The following is a 21,868-nucleotide window of genomic DNA, read 5'->3' as shown; positions in this document are numbered from 1 at the left end:
TTTTTTATGGCCAAGTGGGTATATTGGGTATGAAAACACCTTTTCCAGCAAAGCATTGGGCAGTAGTCGCCAAAAGACATTCTTGTAAATAAAGATAATGCAAGAGATTGCCCCTCTGCTTTGCCACAGGGCTATGTTCTCATTTAATATTATTTTAATTAGAATAATCTAAATAAAACAGATAAGGTATGGGATCTGACGGGGGCCAGTGGAGGTGTTGTTGGAACCATTGGAGTGCCTCATTGGGGACCCAAAACAACTTTGTCTTTTCTGCTTATTACCAGAAATTTACCACTAGATCTGTCCAACTTCTGCTTATCATACCAAAGGGCAGTATTGGCTGAGGCTTCTCTTCTTCTAGAAGAGGAAAATCAAAGCTTCAGAATGATACATTGAACAAAATTCCAGAGTTGATAAGACTTACTTCAGGTTGTAAATAATATGTGTTTGTTTTATAGCCTGAAGTAAGACTATACGTACGAAGACACACATGCCCCTTTGTTTTTTGATATTTACATGTTGTAAGCCAGTTGGTGCAGCAACATAGCAAAGTGTGTGAGAAATGGGAAGGATGTAATAGATTTGAATGAAAGGGACTTACTCTTGTGGAATAGAATGGATGAATATTTAGGTTTAATAATGAAAGAAAGGGCTAAAATATATGTAAGAAACTATGAATTTGTGTCATCTAGGTCGTTGTGGATGCACTTGAAAGTAGATATCCACAAGTTCATTATAGTTGCATATGTCCAGTGAATGGTGATAATGGATGAAACACAGGTGAGTTTTTGGAAATATTGTGCCACATTCTGAATAAGTGACATCCAGGGGAAAACATTCTATTAGGTGACATGACTAGCTGAATGGGACTGAGCAAAAGAGTAGAGAAAAACTTTGGGACATTTTGGACCCAACAGTAAATGTGAAAGATGGCTATTTAGTGACTATTTGGTTATTAAAAATGTCTGTTTTGAACATACTGTATGGTTTAAGCAAACATATGTTCATGTATTCATGTGGCAAACGAGTGAATAGAAATCTGAAATCATAATTGATTTGATTGTTTATAATGAAAGACTGAAAGAATTAGTGAAGGATACAGGGGTGGTGAGAGATCTGAATATGGGACAGGCAATTTTTGGTAGTGTCAAGAGCTGATCTTGAGGAAAAATATATGGAAGAAAAGGAAACAAGTGAAACAAATGAGAGTGAAAGTAGAACAACTTCAGGAAAATAAGCTACAAGTTTTGTATGAAAAAGTATTAGAAAATAAATTATTGTTCCAACAAAATGAGTGCAAAGCACATATAAGGAAAGAGGATGTAGAAACTGGAACAGAGTGAAAAGAGTTACATTTTAGAGTGCCACAGAAATATATAGAGATACAGTATGTTATTGGGAAGTATGAACAAGGATACTTGATGGAATGATAAAGTAAAAGAGACTCTGGGTGAGAAAAAAACAAATATAAGAAAATGATCTGAAAAATGAGATTGAAAACAAAATACTATACAGCTATGCTGCACAAGGAAAAAGATTCAAAGAGCAAGGAATGGTTAAGATTAAGTTGTGGTTAGTTAGTAGACATGAATGTGTGTGCACTTTTATATGCAGAATATTGCTACAAACCCAAATGATTTGGAGTGAATGTTAGATGGATTATATGATGCAATGTGGAGCATAGATCTGAAAATTAATGTACTGAAGACCAACACATTTGTGTTTGACTGGAAGTTGGAGTAAATAGCATGGACTAGAAAAAATAAGTGAAGTTGTATACCTTTGTAAAACATTTACTAAAGAAAAGGAAAAGGGATGACCTTGTTAAAATACATTATGCAAATGCTGGCAGAAGGGTAGTGGGCAGTATGTGGTCTGTTGCAAGGAATAAATTATTTGTTGAAAGAAGTGAAAATGGCTGCATATAACAGTATGCTTCTGCCCACTTTGTTACATAAAATGAGAGTTGAGTATGTTAGAAGAAACATAAAAATAAATAGGTCGCAGTGAGAATGGGGTACTTAAAAAGTGTGTGTGACAAAACAGGAAGAGATAGGATCAAGAAAAATAAGTAACCAGAATAAAACGAAGTACTTTGAAGTGGTGTGATCATATAGGAAGAACGAATGAGAATCAAATGAAATCAGAGGAAGGACTGGACAGGGAAAGTCATGGCTGGATGGAGTTGATCAGATTTTTAAAAAGATGGGAAGTTTAAAGATCAAAAGGGAATGTATGAAGTGGTGTATGGACATGGTGGAAACCAGAATGGTTTGCAAGAATAGAAAGATATGCAGTGGTATACTGGATGGTTTCATGTTAGGTAGATTTAGCTATATTTCTTTCTCCTTTTCTTATCTAATGCCTTTAATTCTTTTGGCACTATTTCTTTCTTTTTTTTTAATGTGTTTTGCATAATTGCTTACTCCAAAAGGAAATAGTATTTTTTTTGTATTTATTAGTCACACTTACAGTATATAGCTACCCATCTCACACAAAACAACTCTGGGTGGCGTATAGTATGATAGTATGATAGGTATAGTAGGTAAGTAGGTAGATAGTATAGTGAAGCTTCAATTTAATGGAACAGGTTTGGGGAAGGTGTCTATATTGGGGAGCATGCTGCTTGCATCAATGTCATTGTGCAAATGACACAAGCTACTGTACATCATTTGCATCGGTATGTATTATTTGCATTGTAATGGAAATACACACATGACAGAAAATGATGTAAATACAATGGGAATTTCATCTATTGCATTCAAAGTCCATTGCATTAAGATCTGCTAAGTCAAGGTTTCACTGTAAAATAAAATTGAATCAGTAAATTTTCTTTCCCATAAAGAAAGTAATTAGCTGAATTTATTGGGCTTGTTATATGACAGTGCATTTGAAAAACATCTGGAACATCAATTTAAGATCCTTGTTCTTTGTAAAAGGTGGGGCTCTTTCCCTTTTGTTCTGTTTTTAAGTTGTTTGCCAATTTAAAAAAAAACATTTTGAAAAAATATATATTATTGCACTGTCTCCTGATTTAAAAATATCCTCCCACCCCCCAAGCATTGACCATCTGTTTAATGATTGAACAGAGATCTGGGCACAGAGACTAAGGAGTGCAATTCACAGCTGTTAGTGAGGATTTTTGGGCGTGTGAAAAATAGTTTCATATGTAATAATAAGCACGCTTTCTAGCTTATTTTAATGTGATCAGATTATTTTTTTCTATATTGCATGTTAAATATAGATCCATAGTCAAGTAATTAACCCTTTTCATAATTAGCCCTTTTCATACAAGACACATGGACATGTGTAGAAAATTTGCCTTTTTAAAGAGAAACTCAGATATGGGCCTGTAGTTATTTGAATACATCTGGGCTAGTCATCTTGGAGTTTAATGTGTATAGTACCAGAAGAGATGAATGAACCCTTTTAACGAGATAAACAAACAGACACATTTTTTTCCCCTTCTCCCAAGCACCTGCTCCTGTCAGACCCTCTAGGCTGGAAAGAAGCTTCTTCCTGTTCAGGGTGTTCATGAACTCCTTGTGCCATGTGGGAAGACTGGCAACAGTTCTGCATACTTATCATTTCCTTAGTCTTGCCATTTCTCTCATTCTTCTCCTGAGCTTTTCCAAAATCAGATAATTTACAATCAGTGTTCACACTGTCTTGCTTGCTTCTATTCTGTATTTTAAGAAATGCTGCCGAACTGGAGCAAAGGATGGGCAGGAGTAATTTCAAAACCTACTAGGTCATTTTTAGATAGGAATTCTCTATGTTTTCCATCTACATTAGTGTCTATAAAATGGTAATTATTGCAATTCAATTAAATCAGGTTAAATTTGCCTTATTTTTTCTTATATTCTTTTATTAACCTTCAGGACTGAAATTGTGTGTGTCATGCACGAGCTGGCATTTTGAATCATCTTTACTCCTCCTAAGTGGGGAAATAGTGGAAACTATCAATCCTCTTATCACTCTTTGGCCTACCTTGGCTAAGATAGTAAAAGAGTGCTAAGGTCCAATGAATCTATAAATAAAATAATTTAGAGTGGCCTTCCCCAATGACATGCCTTCCAGATATGTTGGAATAATTCCTATAATCCCAACTCATTGTAGTATTTGGTGGCTGGGAATTATTGGAACTAAAGTCCAATACTCGTGGAAGCACCACATTGAACACAGCTGATCCAGAGCATGAACTCTTTGTCCGAAGATAGTCAATGTCTTTGGCAACTTTTTCTTTGAACTTAATTACTAAGGTTTGGCTCATATTGGGTGATTTTTAATTAATTAAATGTATTATTGTTCAGTCTTCCTGCTTTATTTTTGCTTTGTGTTTTGGGAAGTAGGATGGAACACTCTGTTTGCAAATCAATTTATTATTTTACAACTGTTAGTCACTGCTCCTTGGTTTCCCCTCCTGGACCTTGTTGGGTAGGGAAAATCAATTTGGTTGCTTAGCAGTACCTCTGTGCTAAATGTTGCTAACCACAGATCTTTTCTCTGGTTTCCAGTTGGGATGAAAGTAGTTCCATCAGCAGTGGCCTCAGTGATGCCTCAGACAATCTCAGTTCGGAAGAATTCAATGCCAGTTCTTCACTCAATTCCCTGCCTTCCACCCCCACAGCTTCCCGCAGAAACTCTGCCATAGCGGTAGGTAGACCAAACATTTATGGTGCTCAAAAACATTACCTTTTGAAAAGTACTTTTCCAACAAATTTTGAGACCAGAGAAAAAAGTTGTTACCTCACTCCTATATAGTTCAGGCCAGTAGTGAAAAATGCTGGGGTAGATATGTCTGTGCATCTTTTTTTTTCTTTTTAATATAATTTTTATTGAAGAAATTTTTAACAAGATAAAAACAATACAAATATTAGAAAAGAAAGAAAATAGAAAAAGAAATAGAAATATAAAAGAAGAAGAAAGAAAAAAAAGAAAAGATTGTAAAGAAGTGGCTTCCAATCTTTTTGACAGTGGTAATACATGCATTTCTATTTTATCCTCTCTCTCTAAGGTTATGTCATATTTTCCTTCTTTCCATAAGCTACCCTTTCTAATCTTCAAACCCATAAATCACAAGTTTATTTTTCTCTTTTTTCAGCAAAAAGTCCATAAGGGGTTTCCAGTCACTGATAAATGTAGTTGTTCATCTTTTTCTAATCAAACAAGTTAATTTTGCCATCTCTGCTAATTCTGTCATCTTCGCCAACCATTCCTCCATTGTGGGTATTTCAGAGTCTTTCCATTTTTGCGTATATAATAGTCTTGCAGCAGTAATCATATATAAGAATAATCTTCTTTGGTTCTTTTCCAATTGACTGTCCATTAAGCCCAGCAAGAAAAGTTCTGGTTTCAATTTAAAATTCTTTGTATCTTTATATGTATTTGAATCCAGAAATTTCTGGGGTTTTTTTTTTACAAATGTACCAGGCATAAAATGACCCTTCATGTTGTCCACATTTCCAACATAAATTTGAAATATCTTTATACATTCTATACAATTCTTCTGGAGTCATATATCAACAGTACATCATTTTATGAAAATTATCTTTTAGATTATAACATAATATAAATTTCAACCCTTTTAACCACATATTTTCCCACTGTTCCATCAATATATTGTGTCCAAAGTTCTTAGCCCATTATATCATGCAGTCTTTCACTTATTCTTCTTCCATTTCAAATTTCAATAAAAGTGTATTCATTTTAGCAATTGCATGTTCATCCTTTGTACATAGATCAAATTCTGTCTTCTGCTGCTCAATTCCAAATGTCCTATTATCTACATTTAATTTTTCTCTTAATTGTGCATACAAAAAACATTGAAAACTAAATCCCTCTGCAGCCAGTTGCTCTTTTGATTTCATCTTATATTCTCCATACTCCTGTTCTAACAATTCTCAATAAGTTAACCATTTTTCTTTACCTACTGTTTCTTTCCTTCAAAATGCTTCTTGTGCTGAGACCCATAAAGGCATTTTCAGGCACAGTTTGGGTTTATATTGCTCCATTTTCTCAATATGGCACTTCTAATATAATGATTCTTAAAGTCTACATTAACCTTAACTTTATCATACCATAGAAAACCATATCGTGCCCTTCTAATTCTAAAATTCTCTTATTTCTCAGCAAAACCCACCCTTTCATCCAGACCAAGCAGCAGGCTGCAAAATAGAATCAGGCAGTCCCAGTCCTCCTCTTTCCTTTGCATCTTGAAGTATTTTATATTTAACTCTTGGCTTTTTCCCTTGCTATACAAACTTGGATATATCTTTCTGCCATTGCTTAAATGATACATCAGTTGTCAAAACAGGTATTGTCTTAAAAAAAACATCATTCTAGGCAAAACATTCATTTTTATCGCAGAATTTCTCCCCAGCTACAGTTGTAATTTCTCCCATCTTAACATGTCCTCCTTGATTTCATTCCATGTCTTAACATAATTATTCTGATATAACATACAATTCATGTTAGCCATAGTGATACCCATATATTTCACTTTTTTCTCAATCTTAAAACCATTTTTTCCATCAATTCCATTTGTTTTTCCATTTTCATATTCTTTGTTAACATCTTCATCTTTTGTTTATTAATTTTAAAACCAGCTAACACCCCAAAATCCTTTTGTTTTTCCATTAATATTTCTATTCCTTCCAGAGGATCTTCCAGAATTATTACCAGGTCATCAGCAAACACCTGTAATTTATATGTTTCTCTTTTAATCTTCACTCCAGTAATTCTGTCATCTCATCATATATCTCTGTCCAGTTCTTCCAAAGCTAAAATAAATAGCAATGGTGACAAGAGGCATCCTTTTCTAGTCCCTTTCTGTATCTCACAGGGTTTTGTTAACTCTCCATTCACAATTATCTGTACCTTTTGTGAGGTATAAATTGATTTTACCCATTTGATAAAATTCCCACCAAAATCCGTATCTTCCAAAAATTTAAACAGAAAATCCAGTTCAAATTGTCAAAGGCCTTTTCTGCATCAAGAAAAATCAATGCTGCTAGCTTTTCATTATGTTGTTCTAAGTATTCCAAAATATCCAATATATTTCTAATATTGTCCCTTAGCTGTCTTTTAGGTAAAAACCCACACTGATCTTCATGAATAAAGTCCTGTAAAACCATCTTCATTCTCTCAGCTAAAATAATTGTAAATAACTTATAATCATTATTCAGTAATGATATTGAGCGATAATTTTTTGGTCTTGGCGTTCTTTAAGTATTAATGCTGCATTAATCTCCATCCAACTATCTGGTATCCTTCCAGTTGGTAAAACAATTCATCAAGTCTTGCAATGGTTCTAAAAATTAATCTTCAAAATGTTTATAATAAGAGGCTGGTAAACCATCTGGTCCAGGCACTTTCCCAATTTTGATTTATTGTAATGGGTCCATTCATTGTAATGGATCCATTCATTAATTGTTTCTGTTTTTCTATGATCTTTGGTAAATTTTGTTCTTCAAATATTCACCAACCTTTGCCAGGGGAATTTCTTCTCCTTTATATAATTTAATTTCTGTTATTATAGTATTTACATCTTGGAATTTTAATATCATTTTTTTCTCTTTTTCTTTTCTCAGTTTATATGCAACCATTTCCCTGGCTTATTTGCAAATTCAAAATTCTTTTATTTTGCATAATTCATTTTTATTTCCATTTCTCTTACTGTTATCATAGATAGCTACTGTTGTGAAATAATTTTCTTGCTTGGGAATTTCTTTAATTCTTCTTTCATCTGTGTATCCTTTCTTAAAATACTGGATTGAATCTAGATCTGATTACAGTTACAGTAGATTCATGAAAATCACTAAGATTTATGTTAACCATGCATGATCTAGGCCACGCTGACTTCAGTAGAACCATTCTGCCTATCTTCATCTAATATGCTGTGTTGCTTATTATGAAGAATAAAAATGCAAATCCAGCAGATACTAAATGCTTGCTCTGAATTCTGTCCTTCAATGCAGGAGGGGTCTGTGCCTTTCAAAATAAAATTTGATTCTGCAGATGTTTCTTCAGTGCTTTGAAAGGCTTTGGAGGCTTTGATAGTATAAGAGCTGCAGCTAAGCAATGAAATATGTGCTTTAAATGCAGGAAAGCTCTAGGCTAGCCCTTGGTATGGCCACTGTGAGGATTATTGATTGATTGATTGATTGATTGATTGATTGATTGATTTATCAATCAATCAAATTTGTATAGCTGCCCATCTCACAGAAAAATGACCCTGGGCAGCTTACAACAATCCAATATAAACAACACATACATAAACAATCAATATAAAAATATAAAAATCAATATTAAAAGATAAATATGATTTAAAAAACAACTATACAAATCCTATAAAAACCCTAGGCAAGAGAGAATAAGGATAGCTAACTCAGCAATGGAGCCATCTAAGCATGTCTCCAATTCCCTGAGAGACCCAGGCCTGGTGACAGGTCTTGAGGGACTTCCAGAAAGTCAAAAGGAATGGGGCTAATCTAATATTGGGGGGAAGAATGTTCCACAAGGTGGGCACTGCAGTAGAGAAGGCCCAATGCCTGGGACCCACCAAATGTATCTCCCTAACTAATGGTACCCTCAACATGCTTTCTCTGCTAGATCTGATGGGATGGGCTGATGTAGTGAGAGAGATGCGGTCCCTCAAATAATCTGATCCCATGCCATGAACGGCTTTAAAGGTTAAAAAACAGCACCTTGAATTGGACCCAGAAGCAAAATGCAGCTCGCAGAGCAGAGGTGTAATATGTGCTGTTCTAGGAGCACACACAACTGCCCATGCTGCTGCATTCTGTACCAGCTGAAGCTTCTGGATACTCTTCAAAGCTAGCCCCATGTAAAGTGAATTACAGTAGTCTAATCTGGAGGTGGCTAGGGCATGAGTGACTGTAAGCAGGGCTTGCTGGTCCAGGAATGGGTGCAACTGGCACACAAGACAAAGCTGTGCAAAGGCCCTCCTAGCCACAACTGCCACCTGCTCCTTGAGCAGGAGTCGTGAGTCTAGGAGTACCCCCAGATTGCGCACCAGATCTATCTGGAGTAGTGCCACCCCACTGAGCACCAAAGATAGCATAATCCCAGAACTAATGGGGCCCTAAACCTAGAGCCACTGAGTCTTGCCAGGGTTCAAGTGAAGCCTGTTGTTCCCCACCCAAACACTCACAGCCTCCAGTTCATGGCATCGCTTGAATCACCAGGGGTAGAGTTAGTTAGAAACATAGGACTGAGGGTCTATGGAATTGCCACCAAGTTACAATATTTCTGAACTAGGTGGATGAATGTGTGATCTTGGGGAATATCACAGATGGGAAGGCTGAAATGTCCAACTGACAGTGTGTTCTGCCTTGTAGCTACGCACAGATTCTGAGAAACGGTCATTGGCAGAGAGTGGACTGAACTGGTATGGTGAACCAGAGGAGAAGACCCAGAAGAAGATGGACTATGACAGTGGGAGCCTGAAAATGGAGCACAGTTCCTCCAAGTGGCGACGGGAACGTTCTGAAAGCTGTGATGAAGCTCCTGCCAAAGGTGGGGAGCTGAAAAAGCCTGTTAGTTTGGGTCCACCAGGCTCCTTGAAGAAGGGCAAGACACCACCTGTGGCAGTGACCTCCCCCATTACTCACACAGCCCAGACTCTTAAAGTGGCAGGTGAGATTGGCAGTGAAATCTTATTGTTATATTTTCTAATTGCTTCCCATTTATCTTCAGAGTCCAAGCAAGAGTGCATAACCATTTCTAGGGAATTAAGAAGGCCAAAAACTGTAATGAATCTACAGTTGCACCTCAGTGAATATTCAGTTATATTGTGGTCATAAGAAACTTCTAAGCCAGCCACCTCCAATTTGCTGCTCTGGTTTCAGACTATATCTCCCATTATCTTCCAGGCAGTATGGCAACTGAGTATTACAATTGAGGGATTAGGGGAGTTGGAATCCAAGGGTGCCAGAATGAGGAAAGCTATTCTGAGCAAAAATGTTGCAATTGCAATCATTACTACATCTGAGTAATTGATACTGGTAGACAAATGCGGCAACACTTTTCCTTTCTATCAGGTGTGCTCATATCTGAGTGCTATACATGTTTATAGGCCATTTATGCTTTTTCTAGGAGGTAGAGGGATGAGCTATCAACAAGACATTGTATTGGAAAAAACTTACACTCTCCTTCCTCTGAGTGTTTTCTAGCTCATATGATATATGGAACTCCAAAGTGTTAGATTTGAGTAAATTATTTATCTTCTACCCAAAGGGAAGGAGCTTAGCAATTACACTGGGCTAGCATGGCAAACATCTCTCTCTTTCTTCCTTTTTGAGAAAAAAAATATTAGAAATTACCCTATTTCCTTGTTTGCTGTTTGAGTATTAAGGCTCTTATACGTAACCTCACTTCTTCTTTTGTGCATTTATGGTTAGATCACAGAAAAAAAAAAAAAGAATATGTCTTGACATTCCTGGAGAATTGCTGCCTCAAGTTGCACCCAGCATTTCAAGGCAACAAGTTTCCAGTGAGGCAACTGTATCAGATTCTTTGATGACCTGCCACTGACTATGGGAATGGATCAGGTTCATCTTGTGGGGCTTTGGGGGGACAAAAGTAGGATTTGGCTGTCCAGATACAGAAGGCTGATGTGCAAACTTTGGCCCTAAGCTGAAGGTAACCCATCCCATTCATCTCTTACATTATACTTACAGGAATAACTTCTTTTTCTCATCTAAAGATCTATGTATAGGAATACCTTTCCTATATCTATTCCAAATGTTGTTTCCTGATCCGTCCTTGAAAACATACTCCCTTTCACAGGTAAGCCTGAAGCAAAAGCAACAGACAAAAGCAAGCTGTTTGTGAAAAATGCTGGCCTGCAGCGATCATCTTCCGATGCTGGCCGAGATCGGCTTTCAGATGCCAAGAAGCCTCCCTCTGGGCTTACACGAACCACCACGGCTGGCTCCTTTGGTTACAACAAGAAACCCCCTCCTGCAACAGGTACTGCCACAGTGATGCAAGCTGGTGGCTCAGCTACACTTGGCAAGATCCAGAAGAACTCCAGTATTCCTGTCAAGCCCGTCAATGGCAGGAAAACCAGCTTGGATGTCTCTAATGCAGGGGAGCCTGGGTTTATGGCACCAGGGGCCCGCACCAACATCCAGTACCGGAGCCTGCCACGCCCTGCCAAGTCTAGCTCCATGAGCGTCACTGGTGGGCGAAGTGGCCCACGTCCTGTCAGCAGCAGCATTGATCCCAGCCTCCTCAGTACCAAGGGGGGCATTTCTGTTTCACGCCTCAAGGAGCCCTCTAAAATAGGCACCAGTCGGAGCACCCCAGGGCCAGTGAATCAAACCGACAGGGAGAAGGAGAAGGCCAAAGCCAAAGCAGTGGCGCTGGACTCGGACTCTGCCTCGCTCAAGAGCATCGGCTCCCCTGAAAGCACCCCAAAAGCTCAGAGTGGCCACCAGACACCTGCCAAAGAGGCTGAGCTGCCACCAACGCCCCTCAGGTGGGAACTGGGGTTGTTAAACAATAAGATACTTTAATTTACAATTATTTATATTGCTTGTATGCCATTTAAAGGGGATTTTAAATACGAAGGCAAGTGAGTAATTGCTTCCTTTCTTGGATAGTGTAGAGTGTAAAGTTTACCCCGTTCAGCTCCAAAGAAACTCTCGTGACACGCAAGTTCAGCAAAGAAGTTTACTAGAGTGTAACGTAGGTAGGTACAGACAAAGCCAGGGTTGGCTTGGCATAGCTTACATGGTATTTTATAGGTTCCCCATTCCCACGCTTTACCCTGTTGCCTCGTTACCAATTACCTGCAGTAATCCCCCCTTTCCCAAATGGCAGATTCAGTCCGGTTCTTTTGTCCTGTTGATTGCTGTCCATTGTTTGTGTGGTTGTTGTCTTTGTTGGGTTTTCCTGTTGCGCGTAAAGCTGGGTATTCTTGATTGCGCACTGATCGCTGCGCTTCCGAGCCGCTGCGCTTCCCTTTGTCTGTAGCACTTAAGGGAAGCCGGCGGTGATACAATGTATCTGCTTGCGGTTGGAGTTAAGCACCACCACCTGTCAGCAATTAGTTCGCGGTTTGAACTTCCCCTTTCTGCTGCTAGCGCCTGGGGCGGTGAAACTGACTAGGTGAAACTGAGCAGCGGCGTTCGCTGTGCCATGCCAGCTGAACCTGACATAGAGTTCATAGTCTGCTGGTCACAATAACTCTTTCCTGCCCATCCTGGAGACAAGGTGAGCTTAATTTTGTTATTTAGTTACTAGAAAAAAATGTCATTTTTGATCAGTGCTTTACTTTGTCTCTACTCTGATCCAAGAATGCTGTGGGAATAAAACTGCAGAGTCTGGAGTGTTAGGGCTAGAATAAAGCATTGGACAAGATACACATGACATTTTGATAAGCAAGCTGATAAATATGGGCTAGGTGGCATGTCTGCTAGGTGGATCCATAGATTCCTTGAAAACAGTATTCCAAAGATTGCTCATCAAATGAGACTAAGGTATCAAGTGAGGTACAGTAGAATTTGGTCCTTTTTAATACTTACATAAATGATTTGTACAAAGAGTTTGAGGAACTTTGCAGGTGACATAAAACTGAGAAATTGTCTTTTAATATTCTTGAACATAGAAACAAAATTCTAAACAATCTCAGTAAGTTGGAGTCTCAGTAGGACTAAAAATAACACAATGAAATATAATGGTGATGTTTTTCATTTATGAAAAACAAATCAAATGCACATATATAGAGAGAATACCTAGCTTGGTAAATATAAAAAGGATCTTGGAATTCTAGTTGATTACAAGCTGAATATGAGTGAGTAGTATGATGGCTATGGAATACTTTTAAAAAAAGTATTTTTTAAAATTGTGAAATTTAAAAAAAATCCTTTATCACGAACAAAGAAACAAGATTAAATATTTCTTACATCCAACATTAAAAAATCTGATATTTTGAAGCATTTCTGAGAGGTCTAATAAACATGAAATATTTTTTTCTGATGAATTAATTTCATTTTTAAATTATATGTCACATTTTTTAAGAGCTGGACCCATTGATTCTCCAAAATAGGACATTCCATTTCTTCATTACATAGTTCAAATATATAACTAATTCTGTACCAATAGAAGAGAATATATGTAGCTCAGGGTTGAACTGTGGAGTCCATCTGAAATCAAACCACCAAGCTCTGAGAACACCAAGGACTCCACAACTAATTCTGTCTTTCATTTCACTTTTTAATACTTTGTAAAACTGTTTTCTGTTCAAGCGCTGCATCTTTTAAGGAAGCTGAAATTGCAGGTAGCTTGGAGGCTGCTAGAGCATCTTGGCCATACTACTAATTAGTGTATATTTCATTTGTATATATTGCCAGGGAAATATTGTAGGTAAATCAAACTCAATTAATCTCTCAAAATCCTTAAGGAAGTGGAATACATTCCTGTCTGAAACTCTGGGAAGCTTTTGCCAATTAGTGTTAACAGTATTAAGTTAGAGGAACCAATGACCTGACTGAAAAGGCAGATTTCTGTGGTCTTCCTGTGACTATATGTTAAGAACCAAAGAGCCTAATAGTTTGAATTCTTCAGTGTGAACAGTTAAATAAAACAAAGCCTTACTCAATATCTGATTTGAGTCCTCATTGCATTGGGATGACTTGGGGCAATGGGAATATCTCCTGAAAAGAAACATTCTTCAGTTACAGAAATGTGCTATGATCCTGACACTCCCAATTCAACAGGATACAGATAGTCCCCTACTTACGAACAGGTTACGTTCCAAGAGGCTGTTCATAAGTCCATTTTGTTCATAAGTCCAACCAAGTAAAAAGTAAAAAAAAAGAGGAGGCAGGAGGCAGGATAGCGGTATGGGCAGAGGAGCCCTATTTCTGCTGCCAATGCATTACCAGGTAAGGCAGGAGAGGGGGTGGTAATGGAGGGGAGGAGAGCGAAGGATGAGCTAGTGGGGTATGGCACGCTGTGTTGCCAGGCAAGGCAGGAGACCTCCGCCCCATCTCCCCTGTCCTCTCCCACTGCACCCTCTCCTGCCTCATCCAGCAATGGAGCATGCTGCAGACTAACCCTTTCCCTCCTTCTCCTGACTTCCGGTTCTGACTTCCGGGTCCTTCTTGTTCGTATCAGTGAAAGTTTGCAACACAAAAGTTCACAAGTAGGGGCACTGTCTGTAGTGAATCTGGTGCATTTTCTTCTTATACACATATAGATGTAGCTTAAAGTTGTTATTCTCAACAACGTATGCAGATTTTTAAATGTACTTGTGCTAGATATAATGTTTTCACAATACATGATGTGATCAAAGCATGTAGTGTCCCACACTATGCCCACAGCTTTGTCTTAATACTGTTCTCCTCTCTTGCAGGTCAGCTGCCAAAAGCTATGTAAAAGCTCCTTCTTTGGCAAACTTGGACAAGGTGAATTCTAACAGTCTAGACCTCCCTTCTTCAAATGATCTCCATCAGTTGCATAGTGGCAAACTGCAAGAGTCACACCCAGCTACTGTAAATGTGGGCACCCATCTCACATCATGCTTCACACCAAGCCCTGCTCCAGTCCTTAACATTAACTCTGCTAGCTTCTCCCAGGGCCTGGAGCTCATGGGGGGGTTCAGCATCCCCAAGGAAACCCGCATGTACTCCAAGCTTTCAGGGTTGCACAGGAGCATGGAATCCTTACAGATGCCTATGAACCTGCACAATGCCTTTTCTGTAGGCAGCACTACTGCACCTCCCACTGCCTCTACGCCTCCTGTTGCTGCTGAGGAAGAATCCAGTGAGATGGCCTGGACTGGGAGTCCAAGAATCACACATCTGGAAAGGTAGAGGAAGGGAAATGGGGCAGCTTTCCTATGGGTAGAATATTTTTCATGGTAGTGTTCCATAAGAGCTTTTAGAAAGAGGTATCTTTATGATACCATGTCCAGTTACATTGCTGCAATTATATTCTCATAACATAAGATCATAAGCAGGTGGCACCACCTAGCCAACCTTGGCTGATCTTGAAAAAGCTAAGCAGGATCAGACCTAGTTAGTACTTGGATGAGAAGCTACCAACAAATTCCAGGGCTTTAACCCACACTGGAAAGTCAAAAAAATGTCCTGGAAGAAATCACAAGTGCAAATCACTTCTGTGTTGCCAAACAAACTACAAAGATGTGCTAGATGTGCGCATGTCACCAGACATCAAATTCAACTCATACGAGTTTTTACCTTTAATCTAAATAAGAAGAAAGATGGAGAGATAGAAAAGGATGATAGCATTCCAGTGCAGGAGAAGCTCCTTTAAAATCCACCATAGTTTTTAGCTTATGATTCTTTTGTTTGTATACATGGCAAAATTGCAGTGGCACAAATAGTGCAAATACAGACTCTGGGTTTCTGTGTTAAGCCAGATTGGATCTCTATTCCCAAAATTTCACAATCAGCTTATTGCTTATCAGGAACCACAGCTGGACTCAAGCAAATAATTAACAAGCACTGCTGTTCATTTCTCTTCCTGCAGCTCTAACCGTGACCGGAATACGTTACCCAAGAAGGGACTGAGGTAATTGTCCTTTGTGTTCCAGTTAATATCATATGGTGATCCAATAAATCTATTATCCAATATTATCAGTGATGGGTTGGAAATGTCCAACTTCCTGTTCTTATGATAGTGAGAGATGATCAAACAAAGAAAGCTTGTGTTTCTCACAAGCCAGTGCTGTATAATTATGAGCCTGTTGTATGGTCATTACTTAAACAGCAAACCTGAGATTCTACGGCTTTGCAAAGTCAGAGGCCCATAGCAAATCAATTCATGAAGGTAATTTATAATTATAGTCCACCCTCCTTCTGTTCAAATTATGTGATACTAGAGGTCTGGTTATAACCCTGACTTCTTGACTCTGTTCTTGATTATATCTGATACAGCAATTCCAACTGTAATTCCAATATAGATTACATCAAGTTGTCAGAATGGATTCATTGAAATCAATTTAGCCATGATTAACAAGCCCCATTGATTTCAGTGGATCCATTCTGATTATTTCTCTGACCCAATGTCTTTGTTACTCTTCTGAAAGCTACAATAGAAATGTAATTGCTTTATTGAAATAGTTTTTTTAAAATATATTTTTAAAAGTGAATAAGGCTTCTTTTTTAAAAGTTAAAACCTGAATTTACAAGTGCATACCAATATAAAATACAATGCAGAGCCTAGAGAACTTCTAGCTGTTGTAGAATTCAAATATAACTAGAATGATTGCATGCACTGCAATCCAGTCCTTTGCTACTGGCTTCCACAAAATTGCACTGCTAAGTATTATAACTGTAGTCTTGGTTTATCTCTTTTCATTTATTTCCTTTGAGAATGATGTCTTGGATAATGATGATGACATATCCAGCATCCATAAGAAAGCACCAAATAGATTATTATCTTCCAGTGAGCCATGCCTCCTTCGCATCACTCTAGAATTAGGACCTAATTATTAGGTGCTCCCTGAGCAATTGTAGTCAGTGATATTTTAAAATGTCAGACTACAGTCTATTCTTTTAAACTGATTTCTTTGAATATAAAAATTACATCGTTGCATTTCAAGAATCCCACGGAGAGGTAGAGCAGTAACTATCTGATTTTAATTGCAAGCAGAGAATTGTAAAATTATCTTAATATCCCTACTTAATGCAATAGGTACTGGCTAAATTAACTATGTTAAACTGCATCATTATGGCACTTACTTCCTTTCAAAATGCTGCCAATCTCTGTCATTAAGTCCCTCTCTATCCCTTGGTTTTGGCAGGTATCAAATCCAGCCCCAGGAAGAGACCAAGGAGAGGCGACACTCACACACAATTGGAGGAATGCAGGAATCGGATGATGCATCTGAACTGCCCTCTCCTCCTGCTATCTCCATGCCATTGGTTGGGAAAGCTCCACTCACAAATATTGGTTAGTCGCCTTTCTTTTTGCCTTCTTACAAAAGGAAACCCTAGAGGTCAGTTGTTCTAAATCAGTATAATCCAACAGAAGCTATGCCACTTTTATTTTCAAATTCTATTCCTTAATTTTCTTCTTTCTAGCACTATTGACTTACCCAGAATCCAAGATTAGCCTCTTATCAGAGAAGCAGGTTGCAAGATATTTTGGAGATCGTTTGAATAGTCTGTAGAAACTGGATGAAAAAATTATTAAAGTGAAACATCACATGGGGACTCCCATGACTCCTTCCTTCTGTGTTCCTGATGGAAGGGAAGTGTCATTTTTCTGTAATTTCCCAAAGCCAGGTTGCTACATGGGTTATTGAACATGCCTGAGCTCAGCTTTTAATTTCCAGAAAAAATAGCAATGTACCCCCAAAAAACATGGTCAACCCTGAATCTTTCGTGACCAAGAATGACCTCATTTGCAGTAGTAAATTTACAAATAAGGGGGGAAAGCAGCAATAATAAAATGCTAAAAAAATATACAGTCCTCATTTAATGACCACTCATTCAGCAACCATTCGAAGTTACAATGGCGCTGAACGAAGAGACTTACAAATGGTCCTCATAGTTGCAGCTGTCGCAGCATCCCTGTGGTCAATTCAGGCACTTGGCAACCTGCTTGGAATTATGACGGTTGCAGCATCCTGTGGTCACGTGATCGCCATTTGTGACCTTCACTGCTGGCTTCTGACAAGCAAAGTCAGTGGGGAAGCCAGCAGGAGGTCACAAATGGCAATCATGTGATGTCACCCCTAACAACTGTGTGGGATTTGCTTAACAATGGCAACAGGAACTACCGCAACTGCTGTCATAAGTCAGTGCTATTACGTGATGTTGTGCTTTACAACCATGTTGCTTAGCAACTGAGTTGCTGGTCCCAATTATCATCGTTAAGCAAGGACTACCTGTGTTAGTAATTTAGTCTAGATTAAACAAAAAAATTGTATGTTTGTGTGTTTGTATCAGAATGAGAATGTTAGGTGAGGAAGAAGTTTCAGTAAGCAGCAAAACAAATGTTACATCTACTTTTCTTTGAGGCTCTGAGCACCAAATGCAATCCAGAGAACACGATTAAAGCCTTACAGATTGCAGCCTGACAGGCTGTAAGGAATTGTAACTAGCCCTCAGGAGTTAGCTCAGAAGCTGTAGCCCACAGGAAACTTTGACATTTTGGAAGTAGAACTCTGCATTTTTTGAAGCAGGCTCATGAAAGCTCCCCCATCTGATTAAACTAAATTTAAGCCAGACATCTTTTATATCTGCCTTATCAACCTATTCCACCAGCAGCAGCAGTTTCCATGAAAATTGCTGCTTGCTCAGTACTAAAAAAATATCCTCAATTTGCTTCTATATTGGCAGGCAGAAAATTGGAGTTTTTTTTTTTTTTTTTGGAGACTACAGTTTGATCCCAACCTGATTTTGAGGGCAGGAAGTTTATAGGAGCTTCCCCCTCTCCTTTTAACCTAACAGCCTAAGAATCATTGGCTAGCTAACATTATTCCAAGAAGCATTCTGGGAAATGTATGCCTTCTTTCTGCTTTGCCAAAGCCACTAGCTTTGTTTAAAAGAAGAAGAAAGAAGCAGAGACCCTCCTTTGGTCTCTAACATAATGCAGAATGCTTCATTCTAATTATCCATAGATTTTAGGGGTGACAGAATCTCAGTTGTCAATAGCTTGCCTATATATATTATATATTATATAGTGACTTCAAGTCAGTGTTGACTCCTGGTGACTGCCTGGACAAGTCCCTGCAACTTCCTTGGAAAGGTTTTTCGGAAGTGGTTTGCCATTGCCTCCTTCCTGGGGCTGAGAGGGAGTGACTGGCCCGAAGTAACCCAGTTGGCTTCATGCCTAAGGCAGGACTAGAACTCACAGCCTCCCAGTTTCCAGCCTGGTACCTTAACCGCTAAACTCCACTGGCTCTCTATTATAGATTATAGATCACGCTTTCAGTAGTCCATGAGCAGCTAAGAATATGTAATAACTGGGCTTGCTTTCAGGTTTGCTTAGTCAGTATGGGGGGCTTTCCCAGGCTTAATCTGGGAGCCCAGAATCTTACACAGCTTTCTTGCTTCACAAGTAGAATTCTTTGGTGTTGTTTTAAGCATCTGATTTTCAGGATTCTGCCTGATCTTTCCGGGAGTGGGGGTCGGGGGGTTGAATAAAGGAAAAACATAAAAATGAAAAGGACAGGTCTTTTTCATCAGAGGTAAACATGAAAATAAAATTAAATAGGCAGTTTAAGTACAAGTCTGTCTTACTACATATGTGCACTGAAAAGCAATCAGTCCCCTGAGAAATTTGAGCAAAGGCAATTCTCCAATTAGGGTTAAACGGAATAAGATTTAAAGAACGATAATGCAATATTCTACATAATAGGCTTGGGTTCTTTTGTACATATATTATTTATTGTTGCATCTTCTTTGTCTTTCCAGTTTAACATAAACATACAATTTATTCTTGTGCCTTTTTATCTTTCCAATTTTACCGTTGATAGAATAAATTTGCTCTTTTATCTTATCTTTTAAATGGGAAGGGATTAACAGGTACTGAGTAGTCTGTACTATCTGTAGATGGGCTTGAGTCATGAAAATTATTTCACATTTACACAGGCATGAGAAAGAGAGTCAAATATTCTCCCAAGTCACCATAACAATCCAAGTCAAACTAGTAAAACTGATGCAGCTACACAGGTGCAGATAAAGGATCTTATGCAAGGTGTGATGCACATTTACTTGTCCTTATCTTTCCCCATCTGGATCCTGGCTGCTAGCCCCATATATAGTGCTCCTTGCTTCCTAGACCCCATCCCTAGCTTTGAGCTGCTCTGACTCGCCTCTTCTCCCTGCCCCCTTCTCCTGCAGTGAGTCCCACGGCAGCCAACACCCCAAGGATCACCCGTTCTAACAGCATTCCCACTCATGACTCCACCTTCGAGCTCTACAACGCCTCCCCCATGGGCAGCACCCTCTCCTTGGCAGACCGACCCAAGGGCATGATCCGCTCGGGCTCCTTCCGCGACCCTGTGGATGATGGTGAGAGTCCTGCACCCAGCTAGGAGGACAAGAGTCTCCTCCTCCATAATAATGATGCAAGGATACAGTTGTAATAATTCTGTACATCAGAACTTCTCAAGAGTACAAGCTGTGTTGGCAGGTGGCAGTGCAGGAGTGGCTATTATTATTGTTACCTTGTTTACGGGGCAGCAAAATAGAGTAAGGAACAAAAAAATCTGAAAAGGTGCATTCCGGCACCTTCTGATTTGTTAGCGATGCATGTATGTCCAGTACCACCAACCAGGATTTGGTAGTCAGGAATCACAGGGTACTAGACTTCCATGAGCCACAGTTAGTTTCTAGATTTACTGCTGGTTCTTCTCCCTTTTTAGGACATATTTTTAAATGGGATCTGGTGGCACTTCAAAATTGTCCAGAACACTTTACTATAAAGAAGACCACACTGCCTTCAAGTGGTAATAAAGTACTAATTCACATAGTAGGTATGAGAATGATGTAGGTTGAATTTGAAACAAGGGATTACCTACTACTACCTGGATCTCAGTGTGGGTTTTGTGTCTCTGGTTTTGTAGTTGCATAAAAAGCATAATTTCTACTTTGGCATTTATATTTTGATTTACGCCAAAATTCCTACACTAAGAAAAAGCTATGAACACAGAAATTTAAGAAAGTTTTCATCAGGATATTTTTTGTTTGATTCAGGAAATCTTGCAGTCAAACATTCAGAAGCAAAATAAATAATAATAATAATAATAATAATAATAATAATAATAATAATAATAATAATAGCAGCAGCAGCAGTAGCAGCAGCAGCAGCAGAAGCAGCAGCTGCCTCTGAAGTTTTCTGATTAGATTTCCTGCATTAGCTATCATGTGAATCATATCTTGATGTTGTTGACCCACTCCTTTTTATACATATGACCTCTGCAATCCTATCTTCCATCCATGCTAATCCTGCTGGAGCACTTTGTGACCAATTATACTCCATTTGATGGGCAGCTGAAGAAACTGTGACAAGTCTCTCTCTTTCTCTCTATTACAGTTCACGGATCTGTGCTGTCCCTGGCCTCCAGCGCTTCCTCAACTTATTCCTCAGTAAGCTGTGTCCCCTTCATCTACTCTGTCCCGTCTTTCACTTTCTCTGTGCTTCCCCTCCCCTAAGGGTGATCTCCTGCTGCAGTCTTTCCAAATGGAAGTGTGGGTAAAGCTGACTGAGGGCTTGGCATGTTGTAACCACTGGGAATAGTAGCATTGTATAGCATTATACTTGCAGTATTGCTGTAAGGTACAGGGTATAATATGAGAGGAGGAGGAGTGAGGCTGGGTTCTTTGCATGGCTGATCACTTGTGTTGCCTGGGAATGCCGCCACCACTTTCACCCTAACTGCCTGCCTCTCTGTCTCTCCTCTACCCCATTATGTGCTGCCAGGCTGAGGAGAGGATGCAGTCAGAGGTACAGTAAGACCCTCACTTTACTTCCCACTGCTATTCTGCTCTTGACCATTGGTGGAGAGCAAGCAATCCTCCTGCTTCCTGACTCCCTTGTCTTTTCTCTCTCTTCCTCCTGCAGCAAATCCGCAAACTGCGCCGTGAATTGGAGTCGTCCCAGGAGAAAGTAGCCACGCTGACATCCCAGCTTTCAGCCAACGTGAGTGGCCAAATGGATGCAACGGCATAATGCGTCCTTGTTCTATGGAGTCTAAATGTTTTCTCCTATTTCAGGGCTAACCATTTCCTTTTACATATATTTTGTGTTCACAAGTAATTTAGGCAAGGTAAAAGAAATACAATGGAGATGCAGTTTTCACTAGATTTACTGGGTAGCTCAGCAAAGCTTGGCTGTCCTGAACAAACATGGTAGCCAG

General features: G+C 39.0%; 1 protein-coding gene across 8 annotated transcripts in view; it reads left to right on the top strand.

Annotated features, from left to right (window-relative positions):
* NAV1 (neuron navigator 1) overlaps positions 1-21,868 on the top strand; it is a 297,342-nt gene that overhangs the window by 240,596 nt on the left and 34,878 nt on the right. For 4 of the 8 annotated variants that reach the window (XR_015798556.1, XM_088154273.1, XM_088154268.1 and 1 more), the window contains 10 exons: positions 4,518-4,656; positions 9,363-9,660; positions 10,813-11,506; positions 14,387-14,842; positions 15,526-15,567; positions 16,802-16,950; positions 19,851-20,021; positions 21,046-21,098; positions 21,433-21,456; positions 21,574-21,651. Coding sequence is in view for 7 of the 8 variants with exons in the window: in XM_088154273.1 (XP_088010399.1) it covers positions 4,518-4,656; positions 9,363-9,660; positions 10,813-11,506; positions 14,387-14,842; positions 15,526-15,567; positions 16,802-16,950; positions 19,851-20,021; positions 21,046-21,098; positions 21,433-21,456; positions 21,574-21,651 (2,104 nt within the window). In the remaining variant the exon portion in view is untranslated. The remainder of the gene's footprint in view (positions 1-4,517; positions 4,657-9,362; positions 9,661-10,812; positions 11,507-14,386; positions 14,843-15,525; positions 15,568-16,801; positions 16,951-19,850; positions 20,022-21,045; positions 21,099-21,432; positions 21,457-21,573; positions 21,652-21,868) is intronic. The other 4 variants (XM_088154270.1, XM_088154271.1, XM_088154269.1 and 1 more) reach the window with 4 other exon arrangements.

This window comes from Python bivittatus, unplaced genomic scaffold (genome assembly GCF_059951505.1).
Source record: "Python bivittatus isolate LINGU-HERP-01145 unplaced genomic scaffold, Pbiv_v1 ctg000700_np1212, whole genome shotgun sequence".
NCBI lineage: Eukaryota > Metazoa > Chordata > Lepidosauria > Squamata > Pythonidae > Python > Python bivittatus.
This window is presented reverse-complemented; position numbering and strand designations above follow the sequence as displayed.